Genomic DNA, 18,351 nt, shown 5'->3' on the forward strand with positions numbered 1-18,351 from the left:
GCAAATGAGCTGATCTCTGCCCTAAATGACAGTGCCATGATTGGATAGTGCAGATTAAGGGGCGGTATTGTGCCCTTCTGACATCACAAGGGGAGCTAAATTTCAATTACATATTTTTTCACAAGCTTGCAGAGAAACTAAGGTACTGGGTTGATCTTTTTCACATTTTCTAGGTTGATAGAAGCACTGGGGACACAATTATAGCACTTAAACATGAAAAAAGTCAGATTTTCATGAGATGTCCCCTATAACACTAGAGCACTAGAAATGCACACAAAAGATGTGCAGGACAATGTCAAATTCATACACAGCACATACCGCACAAGATTTATTTTTCTGCATGACAGATGAACCCTTTCATTTAAAAACTAAAAAAAGAAAACACATGCTGAAATAACAAAGACAGGAAACACACACACAAACACTAAAAGTGGGTCAGATACAGGGAGGAGAGACTTTTGACTCGCAGTCTGCTGTCCATTTGAATTAGGACACCTGTACACTTATATATCACACATGATAGTCACTGTTTCTGCAGTATGATATACTATATATGAGTACTTTTCTATGTGTCTAGCCATCAAGTGCATTTGTCTAGTTATGCACTATACAATAGAGCACACTGCATGCAATTGAACTGAATTGATTTTGTTTTTATTTTTTCAAGTTTGATGAATGAACTAGGGATGTAACGAAATGAAAATTCTTGGCCAAAACCAAAAACCGAAACAGCGAAAGAAATTATGCCAATTATTAGTTCCATTGCATTTATCCTATGACTGTGTACTAACTTTACTAAAATCAAGGCAATGCAATTGCATTAACTAAAATTCAAGATTCAAAGAATAAATCAATTACAAATTATGCAAATATTTATTTAGCACATTGCAACAATGCACAGTATAAAATAAAATTCAAACTAAAATGTTTAACTTGACCCCACTCATGTGTAGGAGATGTCGCAAACATGTTGCTTCAGACAAGCATGTGCAGGTCGCGGTTTCTGTTTGCGTCATCACAACATTTCAGCCGTTTTGTTTCGGTGATAAAAGTCTTTCGGCCAAAAATGTTCAGTGCATCCCTAGACAACCCAGTCTCACCCCATGGCGTCAATATTTGACGACACTTGACCATGCGTCAATATGTTGACACGGAGGGTATACCTTTCGCGTCATTTTTTGACGAACTGGGGACTTCAATACTATTAAGTCCGTTGCATTCTCTTTCCTATTTTCTTACCATTTTCGCGTCGGTTTAGGGTTAGATTTACATAATGACATCCCTACCCAAACCTAACTCTAACCCCAACGCCAGGTGACAACTGTTTAATTTCGCGTACCTAACTCTAACCCCAACGCCAGGTGACAACTGTTTAATTTTGCGTACACTGTTTAATTTTGCGTAATCTAACCCTAAACCGACGCGAAAATGGTAAGAAAATAGGAAAGAGAATGCAACGGACGTAATAGTATTGAAGTCCCCAGTTCGTCAAAAAACATATTGACGCATGGTCAAGTGTCGTCAAATATTGACGCCATGGGGTGAGACTGTGTTACCCTAGAATGAACTGTAACATTCGTCATGATGTTTAATGTTTCATTTTCTTTTAAAGATCGGATGGTGACCCATAGTTACCATAGATACCTTTGCATTGGGCCCCCAATTTGCTAAATCCTCAACTGTGGGTAACATACTTATGCCGCAATAGTTAACCTGTCTGAAACCAAGCTGATTTAAACCACATCACTGTGTGACACTTTACTGGCCGTCCTTCAACGTGATGCCCAGCTCATGCCTGACCAACAACCACCGGCAGAACCCGCTTAATCTCTGCTTAATCTCCGCTTAATCTCCTTATACGTTTACATACATATATATATATATATATATATCTCCCGAGGGTTTTTCCCTCCTAAAACGTTTTTTATTTCCCCGGCTAAAAAGTCAGGGGGTTTTTTTCTCCTAGGGGGTTTTCCAACCGGGAGGCAGCCTTCTTGGGCTTAACTTAGCATCCTCTTCAATACGTTACATTAGTAATATGCTCACTTATGTTGATTCCTAGCCGCAGCAAATTTAGCTGCTTATGCTATCGTGTATTATGTTGGGCTATCTGTCGATTTTCTGTGCTCTTCACTGCTTCTATTAATGTAAAGCTTTTTTGAAACAATTACCAATTGTGAAAAGCGCTATATAAATAAAATTGAATTGAATTGAATTAATCTCTTGACACATTATTTGACCAGATGGTGTCGAGACCAAGACAAGACCAAGACTTTGAGGGGCCAAGACCAAGACAAGCCTGAGATCAAAGACAGTCGAGACAGAGACAATGCCAAGACCAGCAAAAAAATGATGGAATAATATCTTGAATATAATTTTTTGTATTCATCTGTTGACAGATTTCTTTTTGGACAATCCCCCATTCATATCTTACCGGCACAACAGTAAAAAAAAGAAAGTCAATGATTGCTTTTAAAGCCAGAAGTTTTGACATCTAATCACAATAATGATGTTAACACATAAATCACACAATGCATCAGCAATTTAGTGTAATTCCCGCAGTTGTGGTCTAGTTGTAAGTCTGAGACCAAGACAAGACCAAGACCATCAAAAAATGATGACCGGTCTCGAGTAGTACAACACTACACTTAATACTTAATTAATTTAAACTGTTTGATAAACTGTTCTTATGATTCAATCAGAAACACAGCTATTGGTTTGAAGTGTGTTATTGATTGAACAAAAAAAAACAAACCTGACCCTATGGTAACAGTGGTTTGGACACTTCTGCAGCCCCTACTTTGACCATCAGCCAATAACTGATCATGAATCAGCCTAAGAGTGAATTTCCTCTGTTGTATACAAATGCACATTTTTCCCACAGCGATCGAATAATGTTTATACAAGAAGGCAAAGCAAAAGTGTGCAAAGCGATTGTGCATTCAGACAGAAACATGAGGAGACTAACACACACACATGGACACACACACACAAATTATCTAATAGAGGTTAAATCATTATGGGAAAACAAGACAGACAGAGACAGTGAGAGTGAGTGAGTGAGTGAGAGAGAGAGAGAGAGAGAGAGAGAGAGAGAGAGCAGTGCAGAAGGCTCTCCAGGCTTTATGGAGATTTGGCTGTGAGACCAGACAAAGTTGTGGAGCTCGACCCAAAGAGAATTCAACAGCACAGAGCGAACGGTCCAGTGCCGACCACAAAAACACAACAGCTGAAACAGCTGAACAAATTACATAACACAGTCAATTTTGCATAATTCTCCATAGACACATTTTCATTGCTACTGGGAATTACGTTATTTGTACAACACAAATCATGTTTTTAACATAAAAACTCCAAAATATAACAGTTTTGCTGAGTATGCACAAAGGACTTTCAAGTGGTATCAATTTACATTTTCTATTCACAGTATTTTGTTTTGGATGCGGAAAGATGAGATTGTCACATCACTTATGACAATGTACTCTGGTTTAACTGTAGGAACAATGACTGTAGTCATCTCTGCTTGGCTGATGCTTTTTGCCAGTATAAACATGTGTTTGAACTTGACAGCCGTTTTACATCCAAAATCTAAACTCCAGACTCTCCCTAATCCACATATACACAAATTGGAACCTTAAATATTTGAAACCACTACAGTAAATAAACCTTTATGAATCCTATTATTTTTCTTGTGTGAACAACTGGTATTCTTAAGGAGGAAGTTAAATAAATCTTCAATAAATATTGAATTCAAATTAAAAATAACAAGTCCTCCCTTGTTACTGTGGTAGCAGTCACATCACAAAGATATTAAATATCTTGCACTTAAACTGTGGATTCAATTTATGATTAGGGATGTATCATACGGAAAAAAATATCTTGCACTTAAACTGTGGATTCAATTTATGATTAGGGATGTATCATACGGAAAAAAAACAATTAGCTAAACTGAATGAAAATTACACTACCAGGGGGGGTTAGGGCCAAGCTAAAATAAAAAAAATATACTCAATATTTAAGTCATTATAATATATTTTATATAGCTAAAATAAGTAAAATTATGGGAAAAATTATATAATATAATACTATAATATTTATTTATTTATTTATTTAAAACAATAAATAACATTACAGGAATACTCGTAATATTTTAAGAATAAAGTCAATATAATGAGAATAAAGAGATTTGTTTTACTTTTTTTTAAATATTACAACTATTTCTGTAATTGTATTTTTTTTATTTTTCCTTGAAGAACTACTACACTGTAAAAAAATGCAGCATTTTTGTCAATTCAACATATGTGACCCGTCACGGAAACCAGGGACTCAAGTCGGCAGCACAAGTTTCGAGAAAATGAGAAACAAAGTTTTTTTTTCGAAATTTGTGATTTTCGTTTTATTGCAGAATCTGTTAGTTGAGATCACGAAGAAGCCTCTCCATGTTTGAGATAGCAGTTTTTGTATATTTAAAAGCGTACATTTTGCGGTTAAAATAGGCTTGTTTTTCCGGAGATTCTAGCGTGCAGCGGGGGGCGTCATTGTCTGTGTGTATATTTACATACTGTATAAGCTTTTGTTTTCGCCTCCGCCCCCAAAGGGAACAGCGTGACTACTAAATAAGGATAGTTCGCCCAAAAATGAAAATAATGTAAGTAATGACTCACCCTTATGTCGTTCTAAACTCGGAAGACCTCCGTTCATCTTCGGAACACAGTTTAAGATGTTTTATCGTTAGATTTAGTCCGAGAGCTTTCTATCCCCTTCATTGAAAATCTATGTATGGTTTCCATGTCCAGAAAGTTAATAAAAACATCATCAAAGTAGTCCATGTAACATCAGTGGGTCAGTAAGATTGTGTTGATGCATCGAAAATACAGTTTGGTCCAAAAATAGCAGAATTACGACTTTATTCAGCATTGTCTTCTCTTCCGGCTCGAGCCTGAAGTCACGTGACTGTAGTGACGCGCTGCCCTGTTCCTCAGATATGTTTGCTAAGTTTTTTTTTTTTTCAAACTTATAGCCTGCGTCTCCCCAGACTGTAAAGCTCGGGCGCACAAAACAAAAGAAAAATAAAAGAAGCTGGGGCGGAACAAATAACAGTCAGCCGCATCGTACGTCAGCCGCGTCACTGACTTTATGCGGCGCCGCAGTCGGAAGACGTCAAAGTACCGCGAGAGCTCTTCAAGAAATCTTACGGAGTAGTTTAATTTCGACTCGCTGTACTTTGACGTCATCTGTATGTCAGTTCTTGCAGCGCAGCATGAGTCCAAACACACAGAAGTTACACAGATATCGTTGTATTCTTCATATAATTGGCTACATGTTTTGTCTATCAATATTTTCCATGAAGTCATTGGCTGATGGAGGAACGAGCGAGCCATTGGTAACCTCTCTAAAGGATGTCACGTTTTCGACGGCGCTGTTTGGATGATCTATTATACTACTTCCCTATTTTAAATACAAACTTTGAAGGCGGGTTCATGTGTTTAACGGAGTGTAAGCTCATATACCCTTACATGTTACGATTTAAATAGTCTTCAGATTATATATTATATTGTATTACCAGACATTCATGCGAAATCTGATGTAAACAATCTATATTTCACGGATTATACGCATTTGTGGACAAATATGGTCATTGGATAATCTGAAACAGACTGGATTCGACTTGTGATCCCCACAAAGGTAAAAGAGTCATGTTTATTTTTGCGGGTTGTCATTTGGTCATAAAATACTACATATGATGCTAGAACATCTCAAAAAGGGTTTTACAGGGGGCATGGCTTAGCTAAATGAGATGTAAATGAGCCCTATTGTCTCCCCCAGCTGAAAAGAAGTGTCCCTTTCGTCTCGATTTTCTCGGTTTGAGTATTTCTGAGTTCCTATATTCAAATGGCCACAACTTCTCCAAATCTTATCAGATTTCCATGTGTTACACATCGTTGGAAAGCTTAGAAACTGCACTTTCAGAATCTGTGAATAACTCAAAATGCCCAGATCCGACTTGTGTCCCTACTTTCCGTGACTGGTCACATATACTTTATGTTACTTTAAAGGTGCGGTGTGTAAATTTTTGCAGCATCTAGTGGTGAGGTTGCGCATTGCAACCAACGGCTCAGTCCACTGCTCACCCCTCGCTTTTGAAACGCATAGAGAAGCTACGTCAGCCACCACCGGACAAACATGTCATCGTCGGAGACAATTTAGTAAAGAAAGTGGACACAAAATGGCAACTTCCATGTAAAGGGAACCTCGGTGTATGTAGATAAACCCATCTCATTCTAAGGTAATAAAAACATAACGGTGCATTATGAAAGGTCTTTATACACCCCTGATCATATAGTTTTGTATAATATTTTGCATTTATGTCAAGAGATCCTTCTAAAAATTACACACTGCACCTTTAACCTAACAAATTAACTTCAACTTGTTTTTATAAGTTATGTTAATTTATCACAAGTCAAAACTTAAAATAGTAGGTTAAATAGACGTGCAAAAACCAAGTCATGCTGCATTTTTTAAACAGTGTATTTAAATCTCGCATTATAATGACTTTAATTTTTTTTAGCTTGGCAACCAAACCCCTTGGGAAGGGATGACTGATAACCATGCTTGAACTGTGACTTACCCTGTTGTTGTTACTGTTTTATTTTATTATTTTTGTAAACAGTGCATTCATCATTTGTACTGAAATGTTATGTGTAAAAAAAAAAAAACAATAAAAAATGACAACATCTGATGACTCAATCACAGAAAATGAAACATGATGATGTTCATTTTATCACTTCATTACAAAACTTTATAGCTTTTACTGTAGTATAGGCTCAAAACAAACCACATTGAAATGATTAAGCCATTATATCAAACTGAATAACTAAACTAAAAGCTGACATAAGCACATCACAACTATTTATTATTTGATGCACAAAACCAAGAACTGTGATGCAGCTATGACAACCCAAAAAACAAAACACAGAGAACGAAAAAGACGGGGGTGTATAAACAGATAATGGATCTATTCTGGGATTTTGGAGACATTTATCACATTCCTGACAGGGAGAGAAAGAAAATAATAGACATCGCATTGTCAGCATCTCTGAAATATGAGCATCTCCTCCTCCGGATCTCTCCAAATCCCTCCTGAGCTCCGGCAAACTGTTTCAGCATCTGCCCATGTCCACATGTGCAGCCAAAACATCATACACATGCTCACACATGGTGAAAGTATTTCCAAAAATTATCATTTTATGGATGCAGTTCCCTTCATCACCAGAGGAGGGCGGTAGATGGTGCTATAGTCAATTACTGTAATAAAACTGTATAAATGATCCCAAACTTTTCTGGTAGGACGCCCGGGGAACAACAAGTTCCCTTTAGCGCTCAACAACATTTTGTCTCGATCTCTTGTTTACCACTGCCAATTTTTTTACCACACATGCATACCACATGTACTGTATGTACATGTCTCATGAAAACAGGCTTAAATTGGATCCTACATGTAAAAAAAAAACACAGAATAAATAAATTAAAAGCTATTTTAATTACCAATAATATTTTCACAATATTTCAGCACATTTTCCAGCCAAATTTTTCATCTCTTTAGATACTCAGTACCGCAGTATAATTTATTACATAAAATAAATACAACAATACAAAACAACACCATTATGTGTATTTCTGTAGTTCAGTAATAAAAAAATCAGTCATAATAAAGCAAAAAAAAAAATGTAGTGGTCTAAAGATTCTTATTTAACTTGATTATGAAATGAACAATAAGCCAGACATATTCTTGACAGGTTTTCTAGCAATAACACCCATCCCATACAGTATACATTCACACAAAATCCATCTACCCAAATATTGCACTTCATTAGTTTCATGACATCATTACATCTGCTTATGACCTCATCAGCCCAAGACAAATATTATCCACATTATATCGTCGTGGCGTGCGTGAAATAAAGCAAAGATCCACACACAGCATTCAACACAGGAAAAAATGATCAGAGCAAACTCAAGACCAATTGCCATAAGCACATATTCACACGCGTGACGTGTGCACACACACATCCAGACCACGTCTGGGCATTTTCAACATCAAAAAAACCAAACCACGGAAACCGCAGTGACACACACCGTGCCAAAAACCTCTTCCAAAAGCAACATGCCTGTCTACCATGTTCATTCACTCCCACCCCTCCCTCTCTGTCTGTCCATCAGCCGTCTTTCACATTTCATTTCCTAATTTAGAGTTACATTCTTGCATTTGGCAGACGCAAATGTTTGCATGCATTTTTATCCGAGAGAATCAAAGCCACAACCTGTGCCAGCGTTGTGGTTCTGGTCCTGGATGCTGATTGGTCAACAGCAATGTCCTATGATGTCAGACAGGTGAGCAAGATGGAGAGAATGCGAGCCAGACGTGTGAACGAGGGAATACAGCCTGCGATTGTCTAACGGTTGATTTTATCCACATGTCTGGAGGACTTTTTCCTATCCGAGGGAGACGTTCTCCCACACACATTTCTGCTGACCTGTTTGGACGCTATGGAAACCCCCCGAATGATGTCATCAGACATCATCGTCATCCTGACCAGAACTTTCCAGAGACGACCTACATCCCCTTATCCCCCATCTCAAAGACATCAAACCAAAATGCTTCATTAATTAACTGCGTGTGTGGTAATGTTAACATTTACATTATGGCAGATGCTTTTATCCAAAGCGACATTCAGAGGATTCAACCTAAACTTTTTATGTGCGCTCCCTGGAGTCAAACCCAAGCTATTACGTTTACATTTACGCATTTGGCAGATGCTTTTATCCAAAGTGACTATAATGCACTGTAAAAGTATACATTTTAATCAGTATATGTATTCCCTTTGTTTAAACCCATGACCTTTTGCGGTGCTAATGCAATGTATTATCACTGAGCTATACAAGAACTTGATATAAGTGGTTGACTAGGCGTTGCTATGCGACTGCTATTCTATATCCTTTGTTACATCCAGAAGTCACAAACAATGTGTTAAATAGCTAACTAAGTTAAAATAGTTAAAAGGCACCTATTACTGCATACCCAAATTGTCTGTAAAGTTTATTATAACATGGTGGGTGTGCACATTTTATATGCAAATTAGCTTCTGCTCCTCACTCCCTTACCAACAGACAGTGAGCATTTTCAATTAAACTCGTGTGAACACAATCTCAGACAATATTATCTCACTTTTGATATATGGCAGACAGCTTACAACTCACTGAGGGAGAAACTAGGGTTATTGAAGACTGCCAGTCAGTGGTCGTGGGTGGGGCTTTATCAGTGTGATGTCACATTAACAGGAGAATCAAAACAGCATGGAGATTAAAGAAGAAGGAGTGGGTAGATTTTTTTTATTGTAGGGTTGTTGTGCGCCACACAAGCCCTGAAAAGTGAAGCCAAAACGTCTCGATTGCCCCCCAGTGACTGGTCCCAGTATAGGTCATAAACCCCGCCTCCCCATGTTATTCAATGGAACTTGAGACCAACTAAACAATTTAATTACACTTCAATTATCTTTTTCCCAAAGCAGGTTTCTGTCATTTACTGTAGTTTTTATCACGCTGATGTTAAATTCAAATGTTTGTTTTTAAAATAAGTTTGTTTTTTGTTAGTTATTTAATGCTATAAAAACGATGGTGTCACGTCATGATTGACAGCTGTGATATGCGTATTCTGCAAGGGCGGGGCCTTGCTTTCGCGGCTTTACTTCCTGCTCACTACTCCGCAGGACTGGTCCCGAAATCGCTACTGCACAGACTCGAGATGTCAGCACCATATCGGGACACTGACGGCTTCACTTTTCACCAATGGAAGAGAGCGAACGGGCGTCGTCCATCTTTTTACTGCCAACACACATTTATTGTCCAAATAAATTTTGAATAACAGGTGCCCTTTAACAAATATATTCTTTTTAAATATTAAAAATCGGTCCTCATTTATGTCCAAGATACTCAAAATAATCTTTTAAATTTTAATCCTTTGATTTTTCATATTTTAAAATGTTTATGCGCTGCCGCATTCATGTGTTAAGCAAACACGCGTTGTCGTCCCGTTTATAGGTGCATATTACTAACACGCTCATTAAATAACAAAAACAATATTGTGCCATTGACTTTAGAGCAGGTTTTAGTCGGTCAATGGCGTAGTCTATTTTAGTTGCCTCAAAATAGCAACGCGCCAACAATGCGCTCTGAACACACCTCGTTTTCAGACCAGAACGCCCATGGGCACAAAATTGGGCGCTAATGCATTTGCTATTTAAACATTGTGGCACTGGACGTGAAAGTTATCATTGCGCCAAGTTGAAACTAGCAAAAGACACTTGTGTTGCGAATTGCGCTGGATATGATGAAGCCCTAGGTGTTTATTATAAAATAAATCAGTGCAGAAAGCACTTTTCTGCATCTTTCCTGGGTGTTAAATACTCTCTATGTCAACCCTTAACTTGTTTTCTTACTATATAAAATATCTATATTTCTGTTTATCTTTAAAATCCAACGTCTATAAATTTTTAAGCTTTACAAGAACCAAATTACATCGCAGACTCTTAAAATGAAATATGTTTTTGGTTATTTTTCAGTAGGGGTTTGGTTAAGGTTCTGTGGTGACCTGCAGTCTCGCTCTGTGGAAAAAAGCACACCACTCTTTCCATTTTCTCCAAACACTTGAGCTTCAAATAAAAAGGTAGACCAAACCGTGAAGACACGTCAACGTTCCATGAGATCTGTGTGTCTGCGGTCGAACCCGCAAGAGAAAACAAAAACATTACCTACTGTCCTTCTGAACGTCTCACGTGTCATCATGGACTGTTCAGACACCACAAGCCTTTGGTTCTTTAAGACATTCAATCCTAATTTACAGCAAGACTTTTTAAATCAGACTAAAGAAAATGTCAGTGCCGCTTGACTCAACAAAGTACTGACCAAAAAAGTATATCATTAAACCTTTACTGTCAACACATTACAGTCTATAAAACCTTGTGGCACAGGTCACCCTACAATCTTAAGTTGGTGCTACATAACCGCAACTAAGTGCTGAACAAACTTTCACATCTTCACGCAATGGTCACAGGAAGTTACTAAACATTTTAACATTCACTAAGGGTGACAGTCACACGTCCACACAGCCCTGATAAAGACCCTTAACAAACTTACCAACACCAACAAAGAAACGCAATCCTCAGACACCAAAACCTTCAGTAAGATTACTTAAATATTTCAATGATCTCTCCTAGACTGCTTGGAGTCTCGTGTAGCTCCAATGTTGATCTTGAGATGTGTGTTTCCCCTCTGGAGATTTATAAATCTCAACAATGAGCTCAGAATTACCAACATCAGCAATAAAGTCAAAGATTTTAATATGAAGTCAAATATTTCTTACATTTTATCTAGGGCCACACAATACTGAAGATAAATGTGATATGCAATGCGCAATGCAATAACACTTTAAATTTGTAAATTAAAATTAAATTATAATAAAATATATATGCATCAATCTAACTTTTTGAAGTATTAAAATCATAAATTTATTGTAAATGTACATATTATATAGCCCTTTACTCTTATAATTTGTGTAAAGTCTTAGATCATTTTAATTTCAACTCAAGAATTTTAAGAAAAACAACAGACAAAAAAACAATAAAGCAACTGTTAAGAAATAAAATCTTCGTTTGCTAAAGTCTGAGGACCATCTGAGAAGACACTAAGGTTTAGAAGAAGATTTAGAAGAAGGTTTTCTTACCTCAAACACCTCCTCGTCCAGTATACGCGTTCCAAAGACCACAATCCCTTTGGTGTCGATGATGGGATGAGGGCTTCTGGATAGCGTCCGTGTGATCTTTTTCTTACAGTCCAAAATCAGAGTGATGCTCTGTTTGTGAATGCTGATCGCCACACGGTGCCACCTGAAAGAAAATTTTACGGCTCCATTTATTAACTGATCGGAGTGACTAATAATAATAATAATAATAATAATAATAATAATAACAACAACAACAATAATAATAATAATAGTATTACTAATAATAATAATAATAGCCTATTAATACCAATAATAATAATAATAATAATAGCCTAATAATAATAATAATATAAACCTAATAATAATAATAATAATAATAGGTTATTAATAATAATAATAATAATAATAATAGCCTAATAATAACAATAATAATAATAATAACAAAAGCCTAATAATAATAATAATAATAATAGCCTAATAACAACAATAATAATAATAGCCTAATACTAACAATAATAATAACAATAATAATAACAACAGCCTAATAATAATAATAATAATAATAATAATAATATAATAACAATAATAATAATAATAACAACAATAATAGCCAAATAATAATAATAATAATAATAGGGTTCTCTTGGGATCTCTTAAATTGTAAACTAACCTTGTACTTTTGTGTATTGTATATATTTTGTATTTCTTCTACTTTGTCCTTAGTGAATATTCTGTTGTCTTGTAATTTATTTAATGTTACTGTTATTAATTCATTGTGCCTAGATACATTTGACAATAAATATCTTGAAATAAAATTATAATAATAATCATAATCAGTATAAATACAAAAACTAATGATGACTAGGCGAGACACTGGTGAGGACGACAAGTTACAAAAGAGGAGCTAATAAACAGGATAATGACTATGATGATGAATTAAATGGAAAAAATGAGAAACAGACTAACAAACAAAGACTATGACAGTAATAAAGTAATGAAAATCATTATTAAAAATCGAAATAGCCATGTGTCCATTATCAGGGGCGAATGTGGGCATGCTAGCACGTGCTGTATTCCCAGATTATTTATTTATTCATGTATTTATTTCCATCTATATTTATGTCTGCCTGTCTGTCTCACCTGCACATTTGCCACAACATATTCATCTACAGTATGTCTGCCACCTATGTCTGCACACCTGTGCAGGTGTTTCTTTGTACCGGCATGACAGATTAAGTTGGCCAGACATCAAAGTCAGCACTGAAGAATCAAACAAGTTTTCTTTATTTAAATAAAAAATCACAGCCAACATGTGTTTGGTTAGGAATACACATTTACTTACTTTCCGTCTGCCAGGTTGACCCCTCTGAAGAGCGGGTAGTCCTCTGGGCCAGGTTTACCCAGGTGATCCTCGTACAGGAAGACCGGAGACCGGCCAACCTCTAATCCGAGCTGCTGGATGCCCTGTTCGTTATAGACCGACAGCAGGAAGGACTGACTGCCTTTCTTCGGCTTCACCGTTGCCAGGATAGAGAAGTCCTCGGGAAACACGGATGCTAAAGAGGGAAATAGTGATGAATAATAACTATTTTGAAAGAGTAAGAGAAAAGAGACAGTGTGTGAGACAATATTGCATCACGTCTGGGGCAGAGAGATACTGTCAGGTAACATAGATAAAGTGTGTGACATGGAAAGAAGCACCATGGAAAACTTCTGGATCTTCTGATGGGGACTTGGCACATCTTGGGGAAACTCTGTTACTATCTGTGCGTGCGTGCGTGTGTGTGTGTATGTGTGTGTGTGATGATAAGAGTCTTGGATCTACTGAGGTAGTGGAAGAAGAGAAAGAAAGAGCGAGCAAGTAAAGAAAAGTGTAATGAAGAGAACAGCTGTTCCTTTTAAGAGACATTTTATTGCTCCAATTTATCCAAAGGAGACTGGAGGAGAGTATAAACAGAAAGAATTACTATAGTAAAGAAAATAAAACTCTTAAAGGGACACAACACTTTTTTTGAAAATATGCTCATTTTCAAGCTCCGCTAGAGTTTTTACCGTTTTGGAATCCATTCAGCTGATCTCTGGGTCTGGCGCTACCATTTTTAACATAGCTTAAAAATAACCAAAGAGTTTTGATATTTTTCCTATTTAAAAATTGACTCTTCTGTAGTTACATTGTATACTAAGACCGACGGAAATTTAAAAGTTGCGTTTTTCTAGGCAGATACTGTATGGCTGGGAACTATACTCTCATTTCTGAGCACCATTGACTTACATAGTATTTTTCATCATACTATGGAAGTAAATGGTGCTCCTGTTTCTTGTTTGATTACAAATATCTTCCTTTCAATATTTTACTATGTTCTTATCTCAACTTTGACGAATTAATCTTTTTTTAATGCATGCACTTTTAATCTTTGTACAACGCTTCATGAATGTGTTAGCATTTAGCCTAGCCCCATTCATTCCTATGGCTCCAAACAGGGATGAATTTATAAGCCACCAAACACTTCCATGTTTTCCCTATTTAAAGACTGTTACATGAGTAAGTATGGTGACACAAAATAAAACTTTTGTTTGGATCCTAAGGAATGAATGGGGCTAGGCTAAATGCTAACACATTCACGAAGCGCTGTACAAAGGTTAAAAGTGCACGCATTAAAAAAAGAAAGGTATATATTAATTCATCTAGTTGAGGTAATAACATAGTAAAATATTGAAAAACAGTGGTGTTTTCCTTTAAAGGACCAGCTCAGCCAGACATAAAACACTGGGTTTATGTGTGTATGCATGCTTAGTGAATGTGACTCATTGTTTAGTTGTGTCATGTCTTCCTATTTCTTTCATGTGAGAAAAAATGCAGCAATATTTCAGAGTTCATCTTTTCTGTACAATTATGACTTTAAATGGGGGTTTTCTAACTTGGGGTTATTTATGTCCACCACATTTTCTGTGGTTTCTTTTATTTTCATGTAAAGCTGCTTTGAACAATGCAACACTGTAAAAAAGTGGCATATAAATCAAATAAACTCAAATAAATCAAATAAATATGACGTCCTGTTTATATGGGAATGTGAATGAGATTTAAGATCTTTGACAAAGTCGGTCTCCTGTGCATTTATCACTGTACATGACAGAGTTTGTCTTCCCAAAAGTCATTTGCCAGAAGTTTCAAAGAATAATTGTATAATGCTTCTCCTATAACATCATACCTCAACCTTTTTGATTTTAATAATGAAATTTTAGCTATAAAACTTCAAAGAAAGAAAAACAGAATGTTAAAAAGGTGGACGTCAGCAAAAGCGACCGAGACAGACAAAGAGGTGAAATAAAACAGTCCCTTTCTAAAAGTAGAAAAACAGACATGTCTCCTCTCGCAGACACATGTGCCAGACAGATGCCTGTCGCTGAGACCTCTGGGAAAATCTGCGCTGGTCAGTTTTCCAGACAAACAGAGAAAGCATCCATACAGTACATGAGCTCATAGTGTGGGTGGAATGTGTTAATAAAGTCTTTCTGTAACTGAAGAGGTAGCGCTTTGCATCAGCACCGCAAAGGTTGTGGGTTCGAATCCCAGGGAACATACACACTGATAAAAAACATATGGATCGATTGCATTGTAAGTCACTTTGGATAAAAGTGTCTGCCAAATGCATAAATGTGAAGCATAACCCCACCTCAGCTCACTGCACTACTATCTGCCCCTTTTTTACCCAACAGGGGTATTTTTGAGTTTTGTGGTTTTTTTTATGTTTCCTGATAAATGAATTCATTTAAATTGGAGGTTTGATTTAAATATGTGACTTAGGATTTGGAAAATGTTGCATGGGCATACATGTCCAAAAATGAAATGATGGCACCTGCTATTATGTAAGACTCAAATGTACGTTTTTAAGACTTACCCACAGTAAATTTTGTATTTACTATAGTAAACTGCATTAACATTCCTACTGTATATGCTACAGTGTTTACAGTGTAGTAAATTTATTTATACTACAATTATACTACTGTATTTACTACAGTTTATTAACTCACTATAGGTAATACTACAGAATACTACATATTTACTATAGTACATACTAAACTATACTACAGTATTTTTGAGCATCAAAAACTGTGGCTTTGTTGAAATGGTTTTACCGCTTCATAAGGGATATTATTTACTGTTTTGTAAGTGATGAATGGGTGGGAGTAAAGAAAGAAGAAAATATGAAGGAAGAGTTTATGTTTTCCTCATTATTTCATCTCATTTCTTATTTGATCATTCATTCTTTTCAGAGCATTTAAGGCATCTGTGTCTCACACGCCTGTTTTCAGTTTTTTTGCTGTGTGTGATTAATCACAAAAGAATTACACAGTAACACAAACAAAGAAATACTCAACTATCCAGTTTTTTTTAAAGAAATGCGCAGCTAACTTTGTAACACATCTCATTCACACACACACACACACACACACACACACACACACACACACACACACACACACAGATCCCAACAAGACATTCAATGTACTTTGTCCTGGTTTCGTGTGTGTGTGTGTGCGTGCGTGTGTGTGTGACAGGGTCGAAGTCAGTCTAGGGGTCAAAGGGTACAAAACGCTGTCCATCCCTCTGGAGACGAGATCTGTCCATCACCAGGGTAACACGAAACACAAGAATTTAGAAATAAAGTCATATCTATAGTCTCATCTCTACTCCATACTGCTCCTTTGTGCTCGGAATTACTCAGGCATCATTTTAAAAGCCTTAAATGTCTACAGATGTTTTCTTTATTATCTTTGTTTAAGTCATAAAAATAAAGCTTCCTAAAGTGGTCTTTGTTGGGCTGTATGGTACCTCCAATATCCTCAAAACCTTTATGTGCCACAAAAGTGGAAAAGGGGCGATAGACTATAAAAAGTGACATTAAATGTACATTAGAGAACCAAACATGGTTCCTCTATGACATCGCTGTGAATACACTGCAAAAATGACTTTCTTAATATCTAAAAATTCTTAAATCAAGATGGATTTTCTTGATTTGCAAAATTACAAATAAGAAAATAAGTTTAGTTTTTAGATAAAAAATATACAATTTAAGTGAAATTGTGCTTAAAACAAGCAAAAATATATGCCAGTGGGGTAAGAAAAAAATATTGAAATAAGTTTTCGTTTTTCTTTAGCACTAACACTTCAAAAAATTATTTTCAAGAAAAAGATTTCTTAGTATTTTTGTCTTGTTTTCAGTCAAAATATCAAAACAATCTTAAATTAAGATGCTTTTTCTTGATGAGCAAAACGACCCAAGAAAATAAGTCTAGTTTTAAGACCAAAAATATCAAATTTGAGTGATTTTGTGCATAAACAAGCAAAAAAAATCTGCCGATGGGGTCAGCAAATTTTCTTGAATTAAGTGTATAAGAAAAAAGTTCAAGATTTTTTGCTTACCCCATTATCAGATTTTTTTTTGCTTTTTTAAAGCACAAATTCACTTGAATTGTATATTTTTTGTCTTAAAACCAGACTTAAAACAAGACAAAAATACTAACTAAGAAGTAATTTTTTGCAGTGTAACCCTTTTAGGAACTTTATTTTTAAGGGTGTACAGTTATTATAAGAATCTTGAACAAACTTGTTTAGGTAGTCTAAGAAATAAAGGTGTAAAAGTTTTTAAAAGTTTCTAATATTTGGCACAGATATGTACCTTTGAGGTACCAGTATGCACTTTTAGGTAAAAAAAGTGTACTTTTTGAAAAGGAAGCACCCCAGTGAAAGCTTTTGCTACCTTCTTGTACCTTTTTTCTGAGAGTTTAGGTACAAATAGGTGTAATTTTAACAGGTCTAGCTCTCTACCTTATATATTCCTATTTCAGTAACCTATGACCCCTCTCTGTTGCCATGGAGACACAGGACAAAGGAAGACATTGGACCTATAGGTATGGATAAAGACGAGTAGTACTTTTTGTAAAAAACTGTGAATGAGAGATTTATTAAAAAATAAAAGGTTGTATACTGAGAAACAGTCTCTCTTCAAAACTAGTGAGCTGTCCTGAAGGCAGTCTACATAGGAAGCATGCTTCTTAGACAGCATCCTAACTTTAACAAAGCCTCAAGTGAGAGATAAGGGTCACTGGAGGTCCTCACATTAACAATATATAAAACTAATACATAAAACACATTAATACTAAATTAAAAGTTGTTTAAAGGGTTATTTAAAGGGATAGTTCACCCACAAAAGAATATTTTGTCAACAAATGTATCAAAAAATGTATCTTCTTCATCATTTATCACAATACTATATAATATTGGTTTTCCTATTATGGAAGTCAATGGTTACAGTCAGCTGTGTGCTTACCACTGTTTATCAAAATATCTTTTTTTAAGAACAACATGAGGATGAGAAAATGGTGACAGAGTTTTCATTTTTGGGTGAATTTTCCCTTTAATACTGACATTTCACAACTCTCTCCTTAATCTTCACATAAACGTTTAGCTCATTGCAATGTATTCTGTGATTGCATTGCCTATAAAGAGTGCATGCAATGCTGCCTTTGACTTTTTTAAGTATTTAATAAGGAAGCATAATGTTTGAAAA

The 18,351-nt window shown here is 35.9% G+C and overlaps 1 protein-coding gene across 2 annotated transcripts in view; it reads right to left on the reverse strand.

The window, feature by feature from the left end:
- Positions 1 to 18,351, reverse strand: part of col5a1 (procollagen, type V, alpha 1) — a 110,281-nt gene that overhangs the window by 57,271 nt on the left and 34,659 nt on the right. For both annotated transcript variants that reach the window (XM_065243893.2, XM_065243892.2), the window contains exons 3-4: positions 13,122 to 13,335; positions 11,780 to 11,942 (exon numbers count right to left, since the gene is read on the reverse strand). In XM_065243893.2, the coding sequence (XP_065099965.1) occupies positions 11,780 to 11,942; positions 13,122 to 13,335 (377 nt within the window). The remainder of the gene's footprint in view (positions 1 to 11,779; positions 11,943 to 13,121; positions 13,336 to 18,351) is intronic.

This window comes from Paramisgurnus dabryanus, chromosome 18 (genome assembly GCF_030506205.2).
Source record: "Paramisgurnus dabryanus chromosome 18, PD_genome_1.1, whole genome shotgun sequence".
Classification (NCBI taxonomy): Eukaryota; Metazoa; Chordata; class Actinopteri; order Cypriniformes; family Cobitidae; genus Paramisgurnus; species Paramisgurnus dabryanus.